Below are 19584 nucleotides of genomic sequence, written 5' to 3' on the forward strand. Positions count from 1 at the left end.
TATGTTTTGTTTGTTTGCCAAGCCTAGATCGCCACCCTGTTACAGTTGTCTATGAGTGACTCGATATTTTACAACATATTTAATTTAAGACTGCATATTATTGGGACTCTGTTCTTAATATGTTGTGAACGATATACATATGTGTGTATATGTATTTATACATCTGTATGAAAAGTATAACATACTTTCATGAATAGTCTTGTAACCAATGTGTTGTACGTCTTGTTTGTTTTTGCATGCCAGGACCAGAGAGTCGGAGATGATGGAATGGTGGCTGACCTGTTACATATGTATGTCAGTATGATGTCTGGATCACACTGCACAGCCACGTGCTACTTTGCTGACTCAACTATGCAGTCAACTAGATGTTCCAGTGCGCCATGGACGTCGGAATTTATATAGTCTTGTGAATTCCACAGACCTTTATAGCGAATTGATAGCTTCCTTTGCACTTTGATCACTAACACACTGTGTGAGCATCTGTGTGCGTCGTTGCCACGTGAGTGTCTCGCACACACAGAGGGTTGTGTGTGCCGTCGCTAGTTGTTATTCAAATTTGCTCAATAGAACCATCGATTTCTACGGGGGAAACAGCTACGTACGTGCAACGGGTGCTTAAACGCAACAACTGCTCGGAATTTGGAGTTTATGGCTTGGTAGTTCTTAAAGGGGCTTGTTCTCAGGTACTTTCGTGTTCGCTTCGGCAACACATCTATTAAAATTGGAACGATACAGAGAAGATTAGCATGGCCCCTGCGCAAGGATGACACGCAAAATCGTGAAGCGTTCCATATTTTTGCGTTGTAGAATCATTTAATTTCCATAATTTCTCGAAATCCCTACTTAAAACGGCCCAAAACTGACGTTTTAGGCCCCAAAACGTCTTTAAATGAGTTTTTGCAAAATGAGGGTCTGGAGCAAAGGCTAATCTAACCTTTAATAACATATACAGATGATGGTTAAGAGGAGGGGTCCTTTAAGGGAAACCATGGTCACACCACAAACCTGTAACGTGCCCTTTAAATGGCCGAAAATCTGTGTTTTTAGCATTACAAAACAGATCAAAAGGTATTTTCAGAATACTGTCCGGGCAAAAGACTAGTTTCATACCTTTGATATAAAGAATCATGTCTTGCATGGGAACCTTTAAGAATTGAAAAGATGATACCAAACCCAAGAGACCTACTTGAAAGACCTAAATCGGCCTAACTGCTAAAGTAGGACCAACGGTAGAAACGTAACAATGTTCAGATAAAATTTGCTAATTTACCTTACCTCTGTGCATTAGGTCTGGGTGTCTTGTGACTTCGATTTAGACTAGAACTGTCATGTCTTCGTCACGTGATACCAGGCCGACCCTTATGTCTCCATCAAGGTCAGACTCAAGGTCAAGATCAAGGGATGACATCTTCCTAATGTGATGTCACTGAAGCACCGAGCCATGGATCTGCCGCTGTACCCAACAACTTTCAGTTTGTTAAAACGTACCTGTACCATGGAAAGGTCAATGACCGATCGAGCTAAGGTGTTTCACGACAGAGACTGAAACTGGAAAACGTTGATAAAGGATAGGTCCGATGCCGTTTAATAAGATCCAGCTAGAGCCCTGCTTCATGAAACTTGTTATCAATAACAAGTTGTAATAAGTGTTGTAATCTACTGAAAGCATGGCTTTTGATTAGCTTTGAGCAAATTTTGTTGTGATATAAATTTATTATTTGTAAGTGATGACATGTTTTATGAAACAGGGCCATGATGTGAAGAAATGCCGATGATATACATGTATACAATTGTGCAGGTAGTGATTAGAAACAGAGACTGTGGGAACAGGCCTGAAACAATTATGAATGTACTCACTTTGTGTTATACCTCAATAGAAGTTCAACGAACTGGAGTAGAAACATATGCCTGCCTCGCAACAACAAAAAATACCAAGCTGAATTGTGACGGTCAAATGCGTATTCAGATACTGAGACTTGGGGAAGATTTTTATTTTGTACACGTTTTACAAGTTTCTTAATTACTCTCTGGTTCTGAAGATAGGAGGTCAGACTAGACTAGACTTTAGAAAGGAAAATGTATTTTGTTTAAGAGACCTTATATACAATTACCGAGTTGAATGTAGACCGTCAAATAAGTTAACAGTCACAGGGAAATAAGAGAAGAGTCTTTTGCCAGCTAGGAAGAGGACTGGAATATCCCTTTTACATGAACATGTATTTCCCTGCTCGTAAAGATAGGAAGTCAAACTAGACGATAGGAAAAAGGATTTGTTGTTGAGACCTAATGGACATCTTTCTTGACAAGGTCTATTGATTAAAAAAAACATATTAGTAGTCATATTTCATGTCTTATAAGAAGAGTAGTGTTAGGGGATGTATCGTTTCAGGAAATAACAATTGAATAAACGTACAGTTGTGAGCCCGTCGACATTAAGCTGTCATGTTCGTACTTAATGTTTCTTGTTAAGCTTCTAGAACACCCTCTGTTGTAGTAGTAGCAGTACATGTAGTAGTAAAAGTAGCAGAAGTAGTACAAAAAGCAGTAGTAGTATCATGACAGAACCATTAGTAGTAGTGATAGTAGTTGCAGTAAGAGTAGGACTAGCAGTAGTGACTTTTATTTTCGACCGATTGTATGAAACTATATGTAATGTTTATTTTGTTGTAAGCCTCTTTATGTTTGTAAATAACTTTGTAATTGTATTCTGTTTCACTATTCTCACTTTAATAAACGCCTGAAACGTGATGTGTATGTGTTCATTTATTTTGGAGTGAATTGAAAATAAGCCGGACTCCGGGATAATAAAGGTTAACTTGTGTAAAGCGTAGATCTGTAATTGATACCTATTGTTGAGGGGGGGGGGGGTGATCTATTCATGCATCCCCCCTGAAGAATAGGTATTACGTAAGGATTGACGCCCATGGTAACTTGTATAAAGGCTTTGCATGTTACAGCGTACCCGAGAGTCAAAGTGCTTAATACAGTATTATTATAAGTACATGTATTATTATACATATATACGTGTGTGTGTATATATATATATATATATATATATATATATATAAATGTACAGTGTAAATATTACACTTTATATACATGTACATACATGTTTATAGATATATTCCCCTACCCTTACATTCGTAGGGGGGGACCTCAGATAAGTGTTCCACCTTCACATCCCCAGTCAGTAATTCTACTGGGAGGAGAGACACGGGGCTCACAGTCACAGTGATAAATTTCCTTTTGTCTCCCATGGACGGGTGACGCAAAGGCTTGATAACAATAATACTGGAGGCCTATAATTAATAAGCATGATAATAAAAGATCATTGTAATCATATGTTTTGCTATGATAGAAGAGAGGCATTGAAGACATTCGATACCAGCATAAAAACTGTTCACTTTTCAATTAAATTATACTTATATATATATATATATATATGCATATATATATAAGAATAAACATAACCGATTACGAAAATTTGGGTCATAAAATTGACCAACAAAAGAGAACATTGGGGTATATTTCAGTCAAAAACATGAATTTTAAGACGACTCCCGCATCTTTCACTGATCCCATGAATAAGCAAAACTTTATGTATATGTGGGAATGTGGACTAGTTTATGTTTTATGTAGATCGCGGACTTGTCCGATTATGCAAATTAGTTCGCTACGCGTGTTGCACATGATTTTGCGGATGAATGATTTATTGTGTGGTACGCCGCCCACGTTAATGTGTTAACATACATGTTAGTATTGAATCACATTCATGTCACGTTCAATTGCGGAGAGGACGTTGTTGCTGTGCCTGTAGCTGTGTATTACAGAGTCACGCGGTTTCCTTGTTTTAGCGAGGGTTTTGGTTCAACTGTTTGGCAGTATTTTCGAGTAAGTTATGCTTATTGAAATAGATATTTGGTTTAATCCTGTATCATAGTGAGTGATAATGCATAGTTTGAGGTGGATATAGATGTCTGTTTGAAGTAATTATGATGATAAGAATGCCTGTTTATGATGTTGAACAGAAGTTTTGGTTAGGGCATTAATTTGGTCATATTACGCTGTTTATAGATAAAATGTCAGAGACATTTGTGCTAAAATTGTTTTATGCAACATTTTCTTTCGTCATATTTCGGAAAAGATATTTTGAGGGATTGCAAAGATAATTTAAGGATTAATTATCCCATTTTGTATTTCACACACATGTGAAGTAAAAATGTATCTTGACGTTGAGGGCAGTAAGATGTAAATAAGCTAGCAAGATGGCGGCGCCCATAGTTGATTCCTAGATGTGAGTTGATGATAGTTTTATACACCTTGGGTGTATGATATGAAGAATATTGTTGATATTTTCCTGTGGTGTTTATGTCTCGCTATTTACTATTAGCTGTAGATGATATGAGAATTTACATTAGTGTGATTTAGAGAGCAAATACTTGTAACTGTTATTGTTGTTACATTATTATAGGGGCAAGATCAGGACTTGCATGTTGCAGCTTCTGTTGCTGAGCTGAGTTGATTGCTGGTAGTTTCTTGGTGTCTCCCTTTTCCCCTTCACTTCCTTCTCCACTGTAGTTGAGAGCTTCAGTGGTTTATTGCTGAAGACTTTGGGTATGTTTTAATGATATTCTGGTAAAGTTTGCAACAGACTTTGTGTAACTTTACTCAGTCTAATATTGCAGTGTGTTTAACAATTTATATGTATATTGATGTTATGGGACAATTTTATATTTGTTCCATCGTATTATAAATACTTAAAGATAAATACATGTATTCTTGTTTGTCTGATGCAAGTATGATGCTCTGATTACTGTTTGAGATTCTTACAGCTGATTTGATGTTTAGATATAATTATGTCATTCCAGTTAATGATTATAATATTTGATTTCAGTGATTTTACAAGAGAATCAAGATGAAACAGATTTGATTTGGAGATCAAGTTGTAATTACTTAATATGACATTTAATCAAGAGGATATACAATATCTCTGTTTAGTAATTACTTTGATTTATTTCATTGATATAATCATGTATTTGTGAAGATGACATTTGTAATTGTTTGAAATACTAAAACATGTTTTGTTTTATTATTCTGCCAATTGCAGGGTTTTTTCCCGTTTCTGCGTGCATGAATCACCGAGAATCAACGGTTTATGAATTAAAGCACCGGTTACGCTAACACACGTTTCCCGAGTTTCATTTATCGTCTCACACGTACTACGACATATATATATATATGCACCAAGGCAATGTATTACAAAGAGTTGATATTAATCGCAACTTATTTGCAATTGATTTCAATCGGAACTCTATTATTTGATTAGAGGACTTGCGATTGATTTGGATCAATCGCAACTCTTTGTAAGCCAGGCCCCAGATGATAGTGTACATGTAATAATAATGTTGTTTACCTAGGGAAGTAGCCTCATCATCATGAACGCTGTTCTTATAGGGCCGTGCAATTATTACCCAGCAATTGCCAGATTACACGCGGATGGAGAGTGTCATAATGTGAATACATTTCTTGACGGCCTGAAATTCTAGAACTCGATCTTTAGATTAAGAGTCGAGTGAATAGACCTCCATAACACGACACATCAACATCTTTTGCCCCCCCCCCCCCCCCCACCAAAAAAAAAACTCTAAATGTTGACCCACTTTTGACGATCCAGCCACTGACTGGACGAGTTCATGATTTATTTTTGGAACGCTACAGAAAAGATTGGCATATCTCATCCGAATTGGAACGCTACAGAGAAGATTGGCATATCTCGTCCGAATTAGAACGCTACATAGAAGATTGGCATATCTCGGCAAAATTGGAACACTACAGAGAAGATTGGCATATCTCGGCCAAATTGGAACACTACAGAGAAGATTGGCATATCTCGGCCAAATTGGAATACTACAGAGAAGATTGGCATATCTCGGCCAAATTGGAACACTACAGAGAAGATTGGCATATCTCGGCCAAATTGGAACACTACAGAGAAGATTGGCATATCTCGGCCAAATTGCAATACTACAGAGAAGATTGGCATATCTCGGCCAAACTAGAACACTACAGAGAAGAGTGGGATATCTCGGCCAAATTGGAACACTACAGAGAAGATTGGCATATCTCGGCCAAATTGGAACGCTACAGAGAAGAGTGGGATATCTCGGCCAAATTGGAACACTACAGAGAAGATTGGCATATCTCGGCCAAATTGGAACGCTACAGAGAAGATTGGCATATCTCGGCCAAATTGGAACACTACAGAGAAGATTGGCATATCTCGGCCAAATTGGAACGCTACAGAGAAGATTGGCATATCTCGGACACATTGGAACACTACAGAGAAGATTGGCATATCTCGGCCAAATTGGAACACTACAGAGAAGATTGGCATATCTCGGCCAAATTGGAACGCTACAGAGAAGATTGGCATATCTCGGACAAATGGCCCCTGTCACGATGATGACTTTCCCTTTCAGATCCACCTCGGGAAGGTCTGGCTGGGAGCTGAGACTGGAACCCATGTTGGGTTGGGTTAGGTTAAAGTCAGCATTCCTGGGGAAAATAGTCAATGCAAAACCTCAGTATGTCGTTCTATCTCATTGGGTAACACAGTAATGGTTCTGGAGGGGCGCTTACTTGGGGCTAATGTACCTCTTTCCTCCCCAACAAAAAGAGTAAAACAATGAGCTCCCCTTCCAACAAAAAACAAAGATTATAAATGTATGTTGGCGCTGCACAAGTAAAGTATGAATTCACGAACCTGGGGTCGCCAAAAGCCCCCCAATATATATATATATATATATATGTATTCTTTTAATAAAACTACTGACAATAAAGGCTCATAAGGATCCAGGAAGGGTCAAACCAACTCCCCCGTAATACATAGTCTTACAAAGGAAAAGGGGAAATGGAGAAAATTAAGAAAAAGGCGAATAGGATTTCCTAAATCGAAGGACCGGGCCCCCCCCCCTTCTTTCTGACAATCCGGTATGGATCAATCCGCCCTAACCATCGCATTCAGATGTGCCTGACAGGAAGGTGACAGTGGTAAAAAAAAACAATTTGTAACTACCTGCCAGCAACATTATTCCATATTGCATTTCGTCAGACTCGCTATAAATTACAAATTGTGAAACTACACTTAAAGAGCAAGTTGAGTTCTGGGAAAGGTAAACATATCATTTGTGAACGTTTCGGGTTTTTTTATGTTAGTGTGGAAGAGCATCATAGTAAAAATCATCTCTTGAAAATATCTCATATTCGAAATGGCCTTTAACAGGTAAAATTTGTTAAACACAATCTCAAGTCACAGTGTAGTCCCGTGTACACATATCTGTGTACAAAGCATGGGATCTTTAGCAAAACTGGGCAGTTATTATAATAAATAATAATAATACATAACATTTATTAGGCGCTTAATACTGATGTTTCTAAGCGCACAGTGTTCTTATCATAGTTAACACGAATACATATCTGCTAAACGATCGGCCTTTTCCAAATCACTTCCATACAGTTTCTTTCACAATGCAATCGAATGACCTGAACTTTATCTGTATATCCCTTATCGGTCGTCCGACAATGTTCTTGTATCCCGGTTTCATATACCACCAACCGTATAGAGTTGTATTCCATTCCAACCCTATTTTTTTGGTAAACAATTGAGTAAGTCTTGCATGGCTGAAACTAAATTGCAATGAGGGCATTCTCGAATAGGTTAGGTGTAGACGTCCATGACGAGTACACTTTATAAACGTAAATCAATCTACTTCAATAAATGCTCACCACTGTATTTTTCCCCCTCGTTATTATAGGTGTCTTTTAGCATGCATATTATTCGATTTTTATGATAGTTACTATTTTATACGTCAATATGGTACTCTACAGCCATGTATGTTATATTGCATGTTATATTGTATGTATGTGACAACATGAAGCTTAACGCTGAATCTTGTTTTAACATGAAATTGGGATAGTTAAGTTCGTAGCTTAAAACATGAAGATTCTGCAAAATATCAGGCAATATTACATTGCTATACATGACTGAGGTATTCCACGCATGAACTCAAAGCAGTTCAATTCGCAGGGCTGCACAAATATAACGCATGTTCAAACATTTAACACCAAAGCTGAGACGATATATTGTGAGCGTAAAGTCTTCCTGCATTTTTGTATCACTACAAACACACTCCAGCCCATTATTGTTATTGCCCATAGAGAGTTGAAACTCTCAATTAGTAGAAGTAGCAGAAGTAGTAGTAGTAGTAGTAGTATGGCGGTGTGACCAAAGTTCGCGCGTGACCAAAGTTCGCTTTCTCAAAAAATCGGTAAGATTTCGAAAATCTGATATCACCAATGGAAAGAGGGTCATAAAATTACCCTGAAACGAAATTTTCTTTAGAATTGGGTGCGAAATTGTGAAAATATTGACAAAAGATCGGCAAATTTTGCAGTTATTTGCGTCCGTTCCGAAAAATTATCAACTTACCGATAAGGGTCTGGAAATCTTCATTTTGAGATCAGAAATCCTAAAAATTGTAAGTAAAGAGTGGTACTAACTGATTGTACGATATCTTGCCTTGCAAATTATGATATTACCTTATTTTTGATGGATCGCATTTTTTGATAAATCAACTGTAAACCACCGTGCGTGAAGTTAGGTCTCATTGTTTTTATGACTTTTTTAGATGCAGCGCGCACGCACGATCGGACATCGAATTTTTAGATCGCGATATCTCCGAAATCCTTCGACGGTAAATTTTTCTAGTTGAACCAATCTGTAGTAAAAAACTTTGCTGTCCATTTGGTAATAATTGAAATAAATAAACTTGTGTAGAATGTGAGAAATCATAGATCGAATATCACATTTTGTAAGCTGTTCTAAAATGTCCGCGAACTTTGGTCACCCCTTCATAGTAGTAGTAATAGTAGCAGCAGCAGCAGCAGTAGTAGTAGTAGTAGTAGTAGTAGTAGTAGTAGTAGTAGTAGTAGTAACATCAGCGGTAGTAGTAGTAGTAGTTGTTGTAGTAGTAGTTGTAGTAGCAGTTGTAGTAGTAGTTGTAGTAGTAGTAGTAGTAGTAGTAGTAGCAGCAGCAGCAGTAGTAGTAGTAGTAGTAGTAGTAGTAGTAGTAGTAGTAGTAGTTGTTGTAGTTGTAGTTGTAGTAGCAGTTGTAGTAGTAGTTGTAGTAGCAGTGCAGTAGTAGTAGTAGTAGGAGCAACGGTAGTAGTAGTGGTAGTAGTAGTAGTAGTCATAGTAGTAGTTGTAGCAGTAGTTGTGAAAATAGCTGTAGTAGTAGTTGCAGTAGTAGTTGAAGAGTAGTTGTTGTAGCAGTTGTAGCATTAGTTGAAGTGTAGTTGTAGTAATAGTAGTAGTAGTAGTAGTAGTAGTAGTAGTAGTAGTCGTAGTAGTAGTTGTAGCAGTAGTTGTGAAAGTAGTGTTAGTAGTAGTTGCAGTAGTAGTTGAAGAGTAGTTGTAGTAGCAGTTGTATCAGTAGTTGAAGTGTAGTTGTAGTAGTTGTTGTAGTAGTAGTTGTAGTAGTAGTAGTAGTAGTAGTAGTAGTAGTTGTTGTTGTTGTTGAGTTTTTATTGGGTGGCTTGTTTAGCACTACGCTATAATCAGCATCATGTTACATTACACAAATTTAGAAACAATACATTATCGGATATACAATCATGTTCAAATGAAAGACTGATTTTTATTTTCATAACGCAAGTCTGTAGATAAATGAAAAACATCGTGCGTTGCGCGTTGTCTCTGTTTCAAACTGCATAACATTCATCCTACTTCAAACAAGCAAACGGACAGTCATTTTTCATCGCTGTTTCCAAAGATTATGATATTCATTGAATCATTTACAAACTCGAAAAATGAATGCACAATGATAATACATACCCCGATCATTTCGTTGTTGTTGTAAGCACACAACCAGCCAATTTAATATTGACTAGCATTATGTTTCGTTGTACGGAGACGGCCTACATGAAATTGGTTTAAAGGTCGGTTTATGGTTTGCACAATGGACCCTTGACAAATAAGCTCTGTCCTGCTGCTGCTATAACTACTATTACTATTAGGCCTACTTTTACTACTTCTACTACCACTACCCCTACTCCTACTACTACTACTACTACTACAAATACTACTACTACTACTACCACTTCAACTACTACTACTACTACGACGACGACGACGACTTCGACGTCGACTGCTTCTACTACTACAATCATTACTACTACTACTTCTACTACTACTATTGCTACTACTACTACTTCTAATAAAAATATTATTAATATTGATATATATATAACGTTCCAATTGGATACAGCAGTATACATGTATGTGTGAATACAACCTATAACGTGGGAGTAAATTAAATTCTCATCCTTTTCCTTTTCTGAAGAGTTTCATGAATATAATAATTTTGTTGTCCCTTTAATAAATTGCTATCAAAACAGCTAGAACTTTCGAACTTTAGTTTCGAAAGCATGTGAAAAGGAGCTAGTCCCTATAATTGTATTGTACGATATTGTATCTCTTTCAGAACACGTGGGCCCCGTTTCACAAAGCCTCCTTTCAATGACAAATGACAAAATTCAGTAACAAATCTGCTGATAACCAATCAGAAGCAAGGATTTCAGTAGCTTATAACAAAAACTGGCATTTGTCACTGATGACAAGTTTTGTGAAACACCCCCCCCTGAACGTATTTCCGACCACGGTCCAAAGTCCAGGCTATTATGGTTTCTTTGTCAAGGCAATATATTTATAAAGTAAATATCAAATATCCGTGGTTTGTAAACATAACCTGTGCTTGTTATCAACTTGAACTTTCGAGGATCACTCGTGATTTTAAAGTGACTCGGTAACTTTGCCTCAGATTCTGAAACAAATCCTGGGGGGGGGGGGGGTGTTTCACAAAACTTGTCATCAGTGACAAATGACAGTTTTTATTATAAGCTACTGGAAACGCACCCCTCTCAAAAAATGAAATGAAAGCTCTTATTACCAATCATGTGAAAGGATATGTTTTGACTAATACGTGATGATACCAATTTTGCCGGGAAACCGCCTACTAATATATTTGGTTAATTATTATCTATCCAGATATATTAAAATATCGCGTGGTCCCATATACATCTTTCTATGTACGGTGCTTGTAACATTACAAAGACGGGGCCAAATTTCTTATCATTTTGATGATTCCAAAACCTTGCAGTACACACCAATACTTATATATGCTAGATGATCAACCATTTCTGATCGATTCCACAACGTTTCTTCCACAATGCATTCACATGACCACCAAACGGACTTTAAATCGACTACAAACCGACCGACCGATTCTTGGCTATAGAAGTAATGACATATTTCGTTCGGTCTGTTGTCGGTCCGGTGTCGGTCCGGTGTCGGTCCGGTGTCGGTCTTGTCGGTGTGACTAAGGTATGAGATCATTTTTTGCCGCAGCCCGAAGGTGATCTGTGACCCTAGACGAAGTCGATATGCAAAGTGCAGCGTTGAGAACACCAAGGAGCTATAGTTGTATCAGCGACCGTGACCGTTTCCATCTCCCTCATATCATTTATTTATCCCTATCTCTCTCTCTCTCTCCCTTTCTCTCTCCCTCTCTTTCTCTCTCCCTCTCTTTCTCTCTCCCTCTCTTTCTCTCTCCCTCTCTTTCTCTCTCCCTCTCTCTCTCTCTCTCTCTCTTTCTCTCTCTTATTATATAAAGCATATGAACATAGTATATCGTACGCCCTTTCAAAATATATTTATGTAATCTTAATTTATTTGTGCAGATGACTAATGTGATGGAATGGAAACATGAAATTCATCCTGTCCGGCTTAGGTTCCGTGCGCTCCCTATTATACATAAAAATGTTATCCTGTATTTCTTTCGTATTTCTTACCCGTTTACCTTTAGAAAGCCAGGCATACATAACATATTAATACAATTTTAACATATATCGTGATAGAAGACTGTCGTAAATTGGTCGTAAAGTGGTAAACACGTCGTACGGAAGACGCGTCGTAATTACGACGTCATCATGACATCTTTAAAAGACTATTTTTTCCAAGATAATTTTGTCGCATTCATGCAGTGACGATGTCATTATGACGTCTTTAAAAAAAAAAAACTAATTTTTCCAATATAATTTGTGTGGATGATATAATTTAATGTAAATAATTATACGAAACGCATTCTTGTCAAATTTCAGACTACGTTTAGTTCATGAAGCATTTCTTCTGTGACGTAATCCTTGAGACAGTCTAAGGTGTAATTCCATAGGATCTCCTGTTTCGCCTCGTCTCTAAAAGGAAAATGAAAAGAAGGATAAAAAGACGAGGTTTTAAGGGCTAAACCTTAAACTTTTATGGGACATAGCACATTCCGCGTTTTGGTGTTGTAACGCTAATGTTTTTGAACTACGAAAAGATGTCGGTGAGTTCAAAATGTTTTATGAATGTATGATCAGGATGAACACGAGAAAGACACATTGATTAAACATGTTTTAGGGAAAATTAACTGTTAGGCATTATGTTTTAGCATATAGTTAAGCATATTTTAGAATATTACATTACTTGGCTGTTGTTAAGCTGATGGATGTCAATATATTCTTTTTTAAGTAGGAGGTTGTCGTGGTCCCCAAATTCCAAAATCATAATTAATATAATATAAGGTTTACCTTGGCAGAGCGGTGAGAGTCTGTGGCTTCGAACTCTCAAAATACAGCGCTGTCTTCCCATCGTACACCGGGTTAGCCGCGGCGTGAAGTCCCGTCAACGCTCCGTCGAAAGGATTTCTCATCATTCCTATAGTGTATAAAGTAACAGAAAAATGTCTGCAAAATAACCAAACACTTTTATTTGATACGTAAGCACTATAATTTGCTGAATAACGGAAAAAAATCATCGACTCCAAACCGATTTAATTTTCCCTCTCCAAACAAGCATTAAACCCCTCGTAATTTAGATCCTCGGCCATTAAATTAACATGTTCATATTAAATGATATCACATTTTGTTCCAAAATAAGATCGATTTACCACTATTAAATATGCATCCGTTTCATGAGCACGTATCCAGTATTTATATTTTGTCTCCATGTACTTCACAATTTTGTCTGCAATGACCTTTATCTGCTCATGCTCAGACTGCAACTATGAACTGGCTTATCATCAAAGATCGACGATGTTTGTTTTCTTTTTCTTTCCAGTATGGATTTTTCCAGTAGTGCAAATAGTAATTTACCAAATTTGAATGGCCCTATAAAGAGTGGCATACTGAATTACTTAGTTGCCGTCAGGAAAATCTTGTTTTTTCTTGTGGCTGGCTGACAGGGGCGCTTGTGCACATCATAACACCAGATCGAATGATCAAGAACCCACGTTTTTGCCATTAGTATAAATGGTAATTTTGTTTAAAGAGAAGGTTGAGTTCTGAGAAGAGGTAAAACATAATTTGTGAGCGTTATCATTCGTATTATGCAAGTGTGGAAGAACATCAGATAAGACATGTTCTCTGAAAAGCATGGCTCTTCAAATGCCTTCATATTCTAAATATGTCATGTACATCGTAAAACTCGGGGGGTAGGTTTTTTACGCCACGTGTTCGTGTAGTCCCATATACATCTTTTCGTGTACAGTGTTTTTAACTTTATCAAGACTTGGCCAATTTCTTATCATTTTGATGATTCCAGAACCTTGCAATACACACAAATTCTTATATGCTAGATGATTAATCTTTTCTGGTCGATTCCACACCGTTTCTTTCACAATGCAATCGCATGACCAGAACTCAACTTCATCTAAAGAGTGGCATACTTAATGACTTGGTCGCCCACAGGAAGATCTTGGTACTTCGTGTGACTGGCTGGTCTTCCCTGGAGTTGATTTCTGTAGCAACGACCCCAGGATGAACAGAAAACACGCTGACCTTTGACCCCTTCAATCTTCTCGCTAAAGAAAACATCTGCATAATCTATGGAGGAAAAAACAATTGAAAAAAGGTCAGAAAACTAAACCAAAGGCAATATTTTAAGAGACTTCTTCCAGTTAAGTGCCGCTTCATGGTGATGAAGATAATCGCACGACAATGGCAATTAAGTCATAAAGATATTCTTTAGGTAATACAATTTGCCGGGTATTGAAAATTAATTTCTTGACAATCTTTGTAATCTATTTACTAATATATACATATATTTGCATCCATGATCATACATCAACTCGTCTTTAAAAAAATTCACGTTTATTTGACGAAATTTGATAGGGCTCTAAATAAATTATGTTCAAGACTCTCAAGACTTCCCTCTCGCTTTCGATTTTGCATGCACATGTCTAAGGAGTTAGGTACTCGTATCGTTAAGTTATAGATATACATACACCTGGCGGGGGAGATTTAGAACACAGGCGAATATGACACAAGACGCCTAACCAGCAAATCACAAGTTTAATATTACTATGTACCCTAATAGGAGATTTAGTTTATAGTTAGTAGTAAGTTCTCGTTGACCTTGTACTTGACCTTGAAGTAAAACCCGGAATTATTTTATTGAACTTATTGAATACAATTTTCTTAAGGTCATGACACTTAAAGGGAGAAGGTCATCACTTTCCATGTGCATTAGGTCATAGTAAACTGACACCAGACTTGGTGGAAATCTTGCACACAGAATATCTGTAGTCTCATAATAATAAAATACTTTCTCAGAGAGTCTTCGGGGGAGGAAAATGTAATACATGATCTTTCCACATGGGACCATTAGTGGAAAATAACGAGCATTACATAAGGCCTGTTGGACATATAAAACTGAATTTGTTTCGATCCTGGTGATCGACAACACATGTTATTATAGGCTAACACCCGAATGGTGTCGAATTCCCAATGAGCGCCAATTTATATATGCGTGACACTCACCTGGTATAATTTTGTCGTTCCATAAACAGTCATCTTATCTTTCTCGTTGAAGCACTGTATATCATGAGGGTCCCATTTTGAGAACCGATGCATCAACGACGATATTAAAACGATCCGTGTATCGTTACCTGTCGCCTTCAACACCGGAAGTAAATACAGGATCAACAGGAAGTGTGACAGATAGTTGACCTGGAAGTGAATCTCGAATCCGTCAGCGGTTGGTTCTATATTAATGACCAAAACAAAATACTTATCTAGAAGTGAGGATGATTATAATGATAAACATTACTTTTTTCATAAACATATATGATTTGATTTAATTTGGTTGTATTTATTAGATTGATTTAAGTATCATCGTTTCAAACCTATAGTTTGTCGCAAATAAGTGGCATTGATACAATTTTTTCCACTGCGATTATGGAAGAATGAATATAATGGAGGGCATTATACAAAGACCTACCTTCAACACCAATACGGTAAGCAATGACATGATGAAGATTGCTTGACTATACAAAATAAATAATTTAAACAAAAGGAAATATTCCTTTCTGTCTCTTCCTTTCTCCATCGTACACACCCACAACACATAAACAAACTACAGCTCTCTCTCTCTCTCTCTCTCTCTCTTGCTCTCTTTGGCTCTACCTGAAAGCCCCTCCATGTTTGACTCTCCCTTTCTTTGTCCGGTAATCGATGGTTACTCTCGTAATTATGCTGTGCCGCGCATTGATATTGAGGAAAGTCAATGGTAAATCGCAATGAAAGCCTTGTGACTCAATTAAAATAACGGGTTTTGAAAACGGGTCTTTGTTTGTGGACCATTTGTACTTCTGATTGGCTAACATATTTCATTCTTATGATAATAGTCATAATAATTGTAATAATGATGATAATAAAAATGATAATAATTTTGTTTACCAAGGCATGCCCGGGAAACCTCATCACCACACTAACCTGTTATTCATGAGGGCCCTGAAATTTCACACCAGCACTAGCCAGGTACCCATTTATACCTGAATGGAGAGTGACAAATGTCTTGCCAAAAGATCCTCCATAGCCTTGCACTACGCCAATAACAAAGGTCAAGACAAGTCTTTATCTCACACAGGCCGGGCCGGGCAAGTATCATAATCACAGAAACGTAAGTAGAGCTGCAGAACAGAGAGCAAGACGCCCTCTCACACCAATTAGCCTGGCGGAAATCATCGAAATCGATAGATAGCGCCAACAAACTAAACCCAACAACAACAACAACAACGATTGTGTCGGGCTGGGATTTAAACCCTAGACGAAATAATACATCTTGATACATACCATCCGGCCCCCAGGCCATTCCAGCGTTGCATAGGAGCACGTGGAGAGAATATCCCTTGGCCTTGTACTCCTTAGCAAAGGTCACAGTACTTGCCAATGACCCGAGGTCAAGGGGCATGAACTCTACATCAAGTTCATCAGCCTGTATAAGTAAAATTGGGAAATAAGTTTTATCATTATTGCGAGTGCTCTCACTTGTTTCCAATTTCAGGCAATATATTATAATTGTCGGTTGTTTTGCCAAAGAGATACTCTTTGGTTTTGCCTAGATCATGGCATGAATATGTTGTAACTATAAATGTTTCATTGTATGCCCTCCTTCATCATTTCTCTACGACTTGTGCAATTTTGTTTTAAACAAATATTTTAGAACTTTGTTCGTGACACAATCACTTTTGTTGAATATCGTTTACGAAATATATCGTCAATACAATAACCATACCACCAGAGGGGTATAAGAGAAAGTATTTCTCACCTTGATAATAATCTTGGCATCTTTCTCCGAGGACCTTTCTTGGATGTGTTCCTCTTTCATTCGTTGTATAGCCTGCCAAAGAAATGACATTTTTAAAAAGAAAGACATTTTTATGATTACTTTAACATCCACATATAACATAAAAACAGATCCCAAAGGGAAGTTATGTTCTTTGTAATGGTGTATACTTTCTATAGTTATGTTCTTTGTAATAGTGTATACTTTATATAGGACTATAAGCTATATATACTCATATGTTTCACCAATGTGTGCAGACTGAAACAATTCATTTATTCAGTAATTAAAAACAAATTATGATTAATGATTTTAAGTAATCACACACTATTAGTGTAAAAAAATACAAGTCTCTAAACAAAAGTTATCAAAGTAATTATTTCAAAATTATACCTGATTCGCTTTTTCTTCTGAACGGCATGCTAGAATGACCTTTGACCCGAGTTGGGCAAGAGTCTTCGCTGTCTCATACCCAATTCCTATAGGTGAGAAGTATGATTTCATTATTGAAAGAAGCAGAAAAAAATTAGGGGGTTTTAGATATATCACAGCACGGTTTTTGCTATAGCGTGAACATAAGAAGAATCCGCTTATACCGTCCTTAAGTGTACAACAATAATGATTTATATCATTTGATGGAAGAAAACAAATCCTAATTTACGTAGACTATGTGGAATATATATAGTTCTTTTATGATTGTATCATTACAAACTTCTGCATCCGTTAAATTACTTTGGAGTTTTATACTGTACCATTTCATTAAACATTACTTTCTTACCTATACAGACCTACTCAAGAAGGATACGGGACTTGAACTGTCAGAGGTAAAAGCAGCCATGCTGGACAGGAATGTGTGGAAGGCCATCACATCTTGGGCAGTTGACCCGACTTAAGTAAGTAAGTATTACAAGCTTCATATACCGGTAGGCGTATAACCATTTTTCTCCCGATACACGTCTTATTTATTTTACTACTCTGTCTTGTATACTCTCAGCGTTTTTGGTTTTTATCCGTTCTATGGTATACACGTTTTAACATCAACCTGTAATGCGAAAATGTGATTTTAAGTTATGCCTTTAACTTACCAGTATTTGCACCTGTGACTATAATCGTCTTCCCTTTCAGTTCAATATCAGGAAGCTGGGGTGGTGTACCAAAGCTTGCCCCCATTCTGAGGGGAAAGGGGACACATGGACTGATAGCTATTACCAGTATCCTAAAATGATTTTCACGGGGAATCTTTAAAAGCAATACAAACAAAAGAGGTTTTTAAAAAACACGTCTACCAATCAAGAGATAAATCATTTTATCCACAGTATGGGTTGACACCCAGGGGTATATAAGGTAGGACGAGAATATAGAGAGCACACTGATCGACGCTATATGTTTAGTATCATTGGAGAGTGTATGTTTTCCTCCTTAAAATGATACCCCATTTGCGTAGTGAATTCCATATTGCGATACCAGTGCTTACCAGTGCCTTTTGCAACTTTTCACTTATGACCCTGCCCCTTATTCTGATGTGTTGCTAATTCCATGGCTGCAAAGTCATAACACATGTGGCGTCATTTTAAAGAGGGTTAAACGTATTGTTTAATGATACTAAGCAAAGCGATAATTATCACATGACAAAAGAGATATAATTGATCATACTTGAGTCTCCAAACTTTTTAAGAGGGGTTTATTATAATGTTAGTCTGACTTAAGAGTACAGGCATGTATGCTTCTCAAAACTATCTTTAATAGATTAATTCAAAGTAAGCTGGAGAGTGCACAAGTAACGGTAAATACTCAACGCACACTCAGCTAACGCAGACAAGACATCTGCCCCATACACACTCCCACAAACATATCAACTAAGTGTTTTCACTACACCTCAAATAAGAGTGCGATCGAATTACAGTCATATTGTAAAAAATAATTGGCCTAAACCGTTTTAAATATACACTTTACATTAGACCGTTGAGGTGTATGAAAAACGAAAGGGTAATTTAATATACCTACCTTTGGACTGTAGCGTACGCCTTGTGCAGTTTGGGCTTCAACGTACCTGTGTTTGTTCAACCAAGCTCAAGTTGAGAAGTAATCACACTAATAAAATCAACGAATTGCATGGTGATTGTAGATATTGTTCGTTTGTTCAATATGAACTTTGATCGGGCCATCTTATTTTTCTCTCTTTCTCTCTCTCTCATTGTCTCTCTCTCTGTCTGTCTCTCTCTATCTCTGTCTCTCTCTATCTCTCTCCCTTTCTCTTGTAATTTATTTTTAGAGGGCGCCTGCTCTCTAAGCGATTAAGTATCTTTTAGTTTCTAATCAGACATGCTGCGAAACTTCGGCATTTTTTTAAAATGATGAATGTAAAGTGTAATGCACTATTATGTATATATCTAATAACACAGAGCTCAGTGAATACGCGCAGGACTTTTGTTGCGTGCATTTGTCATTCATTTACACGTACACACAAAACGAGGGGGGAAGTGACTTTTTTGCGCCATGTCCGAACAAGCCTTTACTCGTCTCAGTGAATATAATTGCAAGAAAAAAGAGTTGCCAAATTGAAGTTTAAAGTTTGCAAAACAATCAAGGAGAACACAGCATTGTCCATTACGATATGTGCACAAATTACAATGGTGCATTACGTAATCACCGTCATGATTTCTTTTGTGGAATACCATGAATATAGGGTTTCGAAATCTCACTAAAGTTGATTTCACGAAGAAAGGCTTGGCGACCTTTTTTTCTGCATTTTTTTTGTCGACTGCCAATAACCTTCGAATTTGCCGACAGGACAATTTCGTTTGGGTTGAGTTAGATTTAATGAAACCGGGGGCAATTGAAAAGTAAGGAATTGGAATTCCCTGCCC

General features: G+C 37.3%; 1 protein-coding gene, 1 long non-coding RNA gene and 1 other non-coding gene across 4 annotated transcripts; 2 read left to right on the forward strand and 1 right to left on the reverse strand.

The window, feature by feature from the left end:
- The first annotated feature begins 691 nt into the window (after positions 1-691).
- LOC115927792 lies at positions 692-798 on the forward strand. Its single transcript, XR_004065754.1, has one exon. It is a non-coding gene; the product is annotated as a U6 spliceosomal RNA (small nuclear RNA).
- Positions 799-4507: 3709 nt separating this feature from the next.
- Positions 4508-5181, forward strand: LOC105444471. The gene is made up of 2 exons (XR_004065692.1): positions 4508-4614; positions 5108-5181. It is a non-coding gene; the product is annotated as an uncharacterized LOC105444471 (long non-coding RNA).
- A 6852-nt stretch (positions 5182-12033) lies between these two features.
- Positions 12034-18806, reverse strand: LOC764462 (retinol dehydrogenase 12). Of its 2 annotated transcripts, XM_030993528.1 has the most exons (9): positions 18722-18806; positions 17803-17888; positions 17111-17196; positions 16703-16774; positions 16228-16369; positions 14914-15137; positions 13821-13977; positions 12685-12811; positions 12034-12309 (listed from the first exon to the last, which is right to left on the reverse strand). In XM_030993528.1, exons 2-9 carry the CDS (start codon positions 17885-17887, stop codon positions 12213-12215), a joined length of 990 nt encoding a protein of 329 aa, XP_030849388.1. In that variant the 5' UTR covers position 17888; positions 18722-18806; the 3' UTR covers positions 12034-12212. The 2 variants fall into 2 exon arrangements, with proteins under 2 accessions (XP_030849388.1, XP_030849389.1); XM_030993529.1 differs by lacking the exon at positions 18722-18806 and having other exon boundaries at positions 17803-17905.
- Between the last annotated feature and the right edge of the window lie 778 nt (positions 18807-19584).

Source organism: Strongylocentrotus purpuratus, unplaced genomic scaffold, assembly GCF_000002235.5.
Source record: "Strongylocentrotus purpuratus isolate Spur 01 unplaced genomic scaffold, Spur_5.0 spur5_scaffold_20, whole genome shotgun sequence".
NCBI classification, from domain to species: domain Eukaryota; kingdom Metazoa; phylum Echinodermata; class Echinoidea; order Camarodonta; family Strongylocentrotidae; genus Strongylocentrotus; species Strongylocentrotus purpuratus.

Coding starts and splice junctions, on each gene's coding strand:
- LOC764462 (XM_030993528.1), bottom strand. CDS start 17,887: ATGGGGGCAAGCTTTGGTACACCACCCCAGCTTCCTGATATTGAACTG. Junction 16,775..17,110: donor CAGAAGAAAAAGCGAATCAG/GTATAATTTTGA, acceptor TTTCTTTGGCAG/GCTATACAACGAATGAAAGA. Junction 12,310..12,684: donor ACTCTCACCGCTCTGCCAAG/GTAAACCTTATA, acceptor TTTTCCTTTTAG/AGACGAGGCGAAACAGGAGA.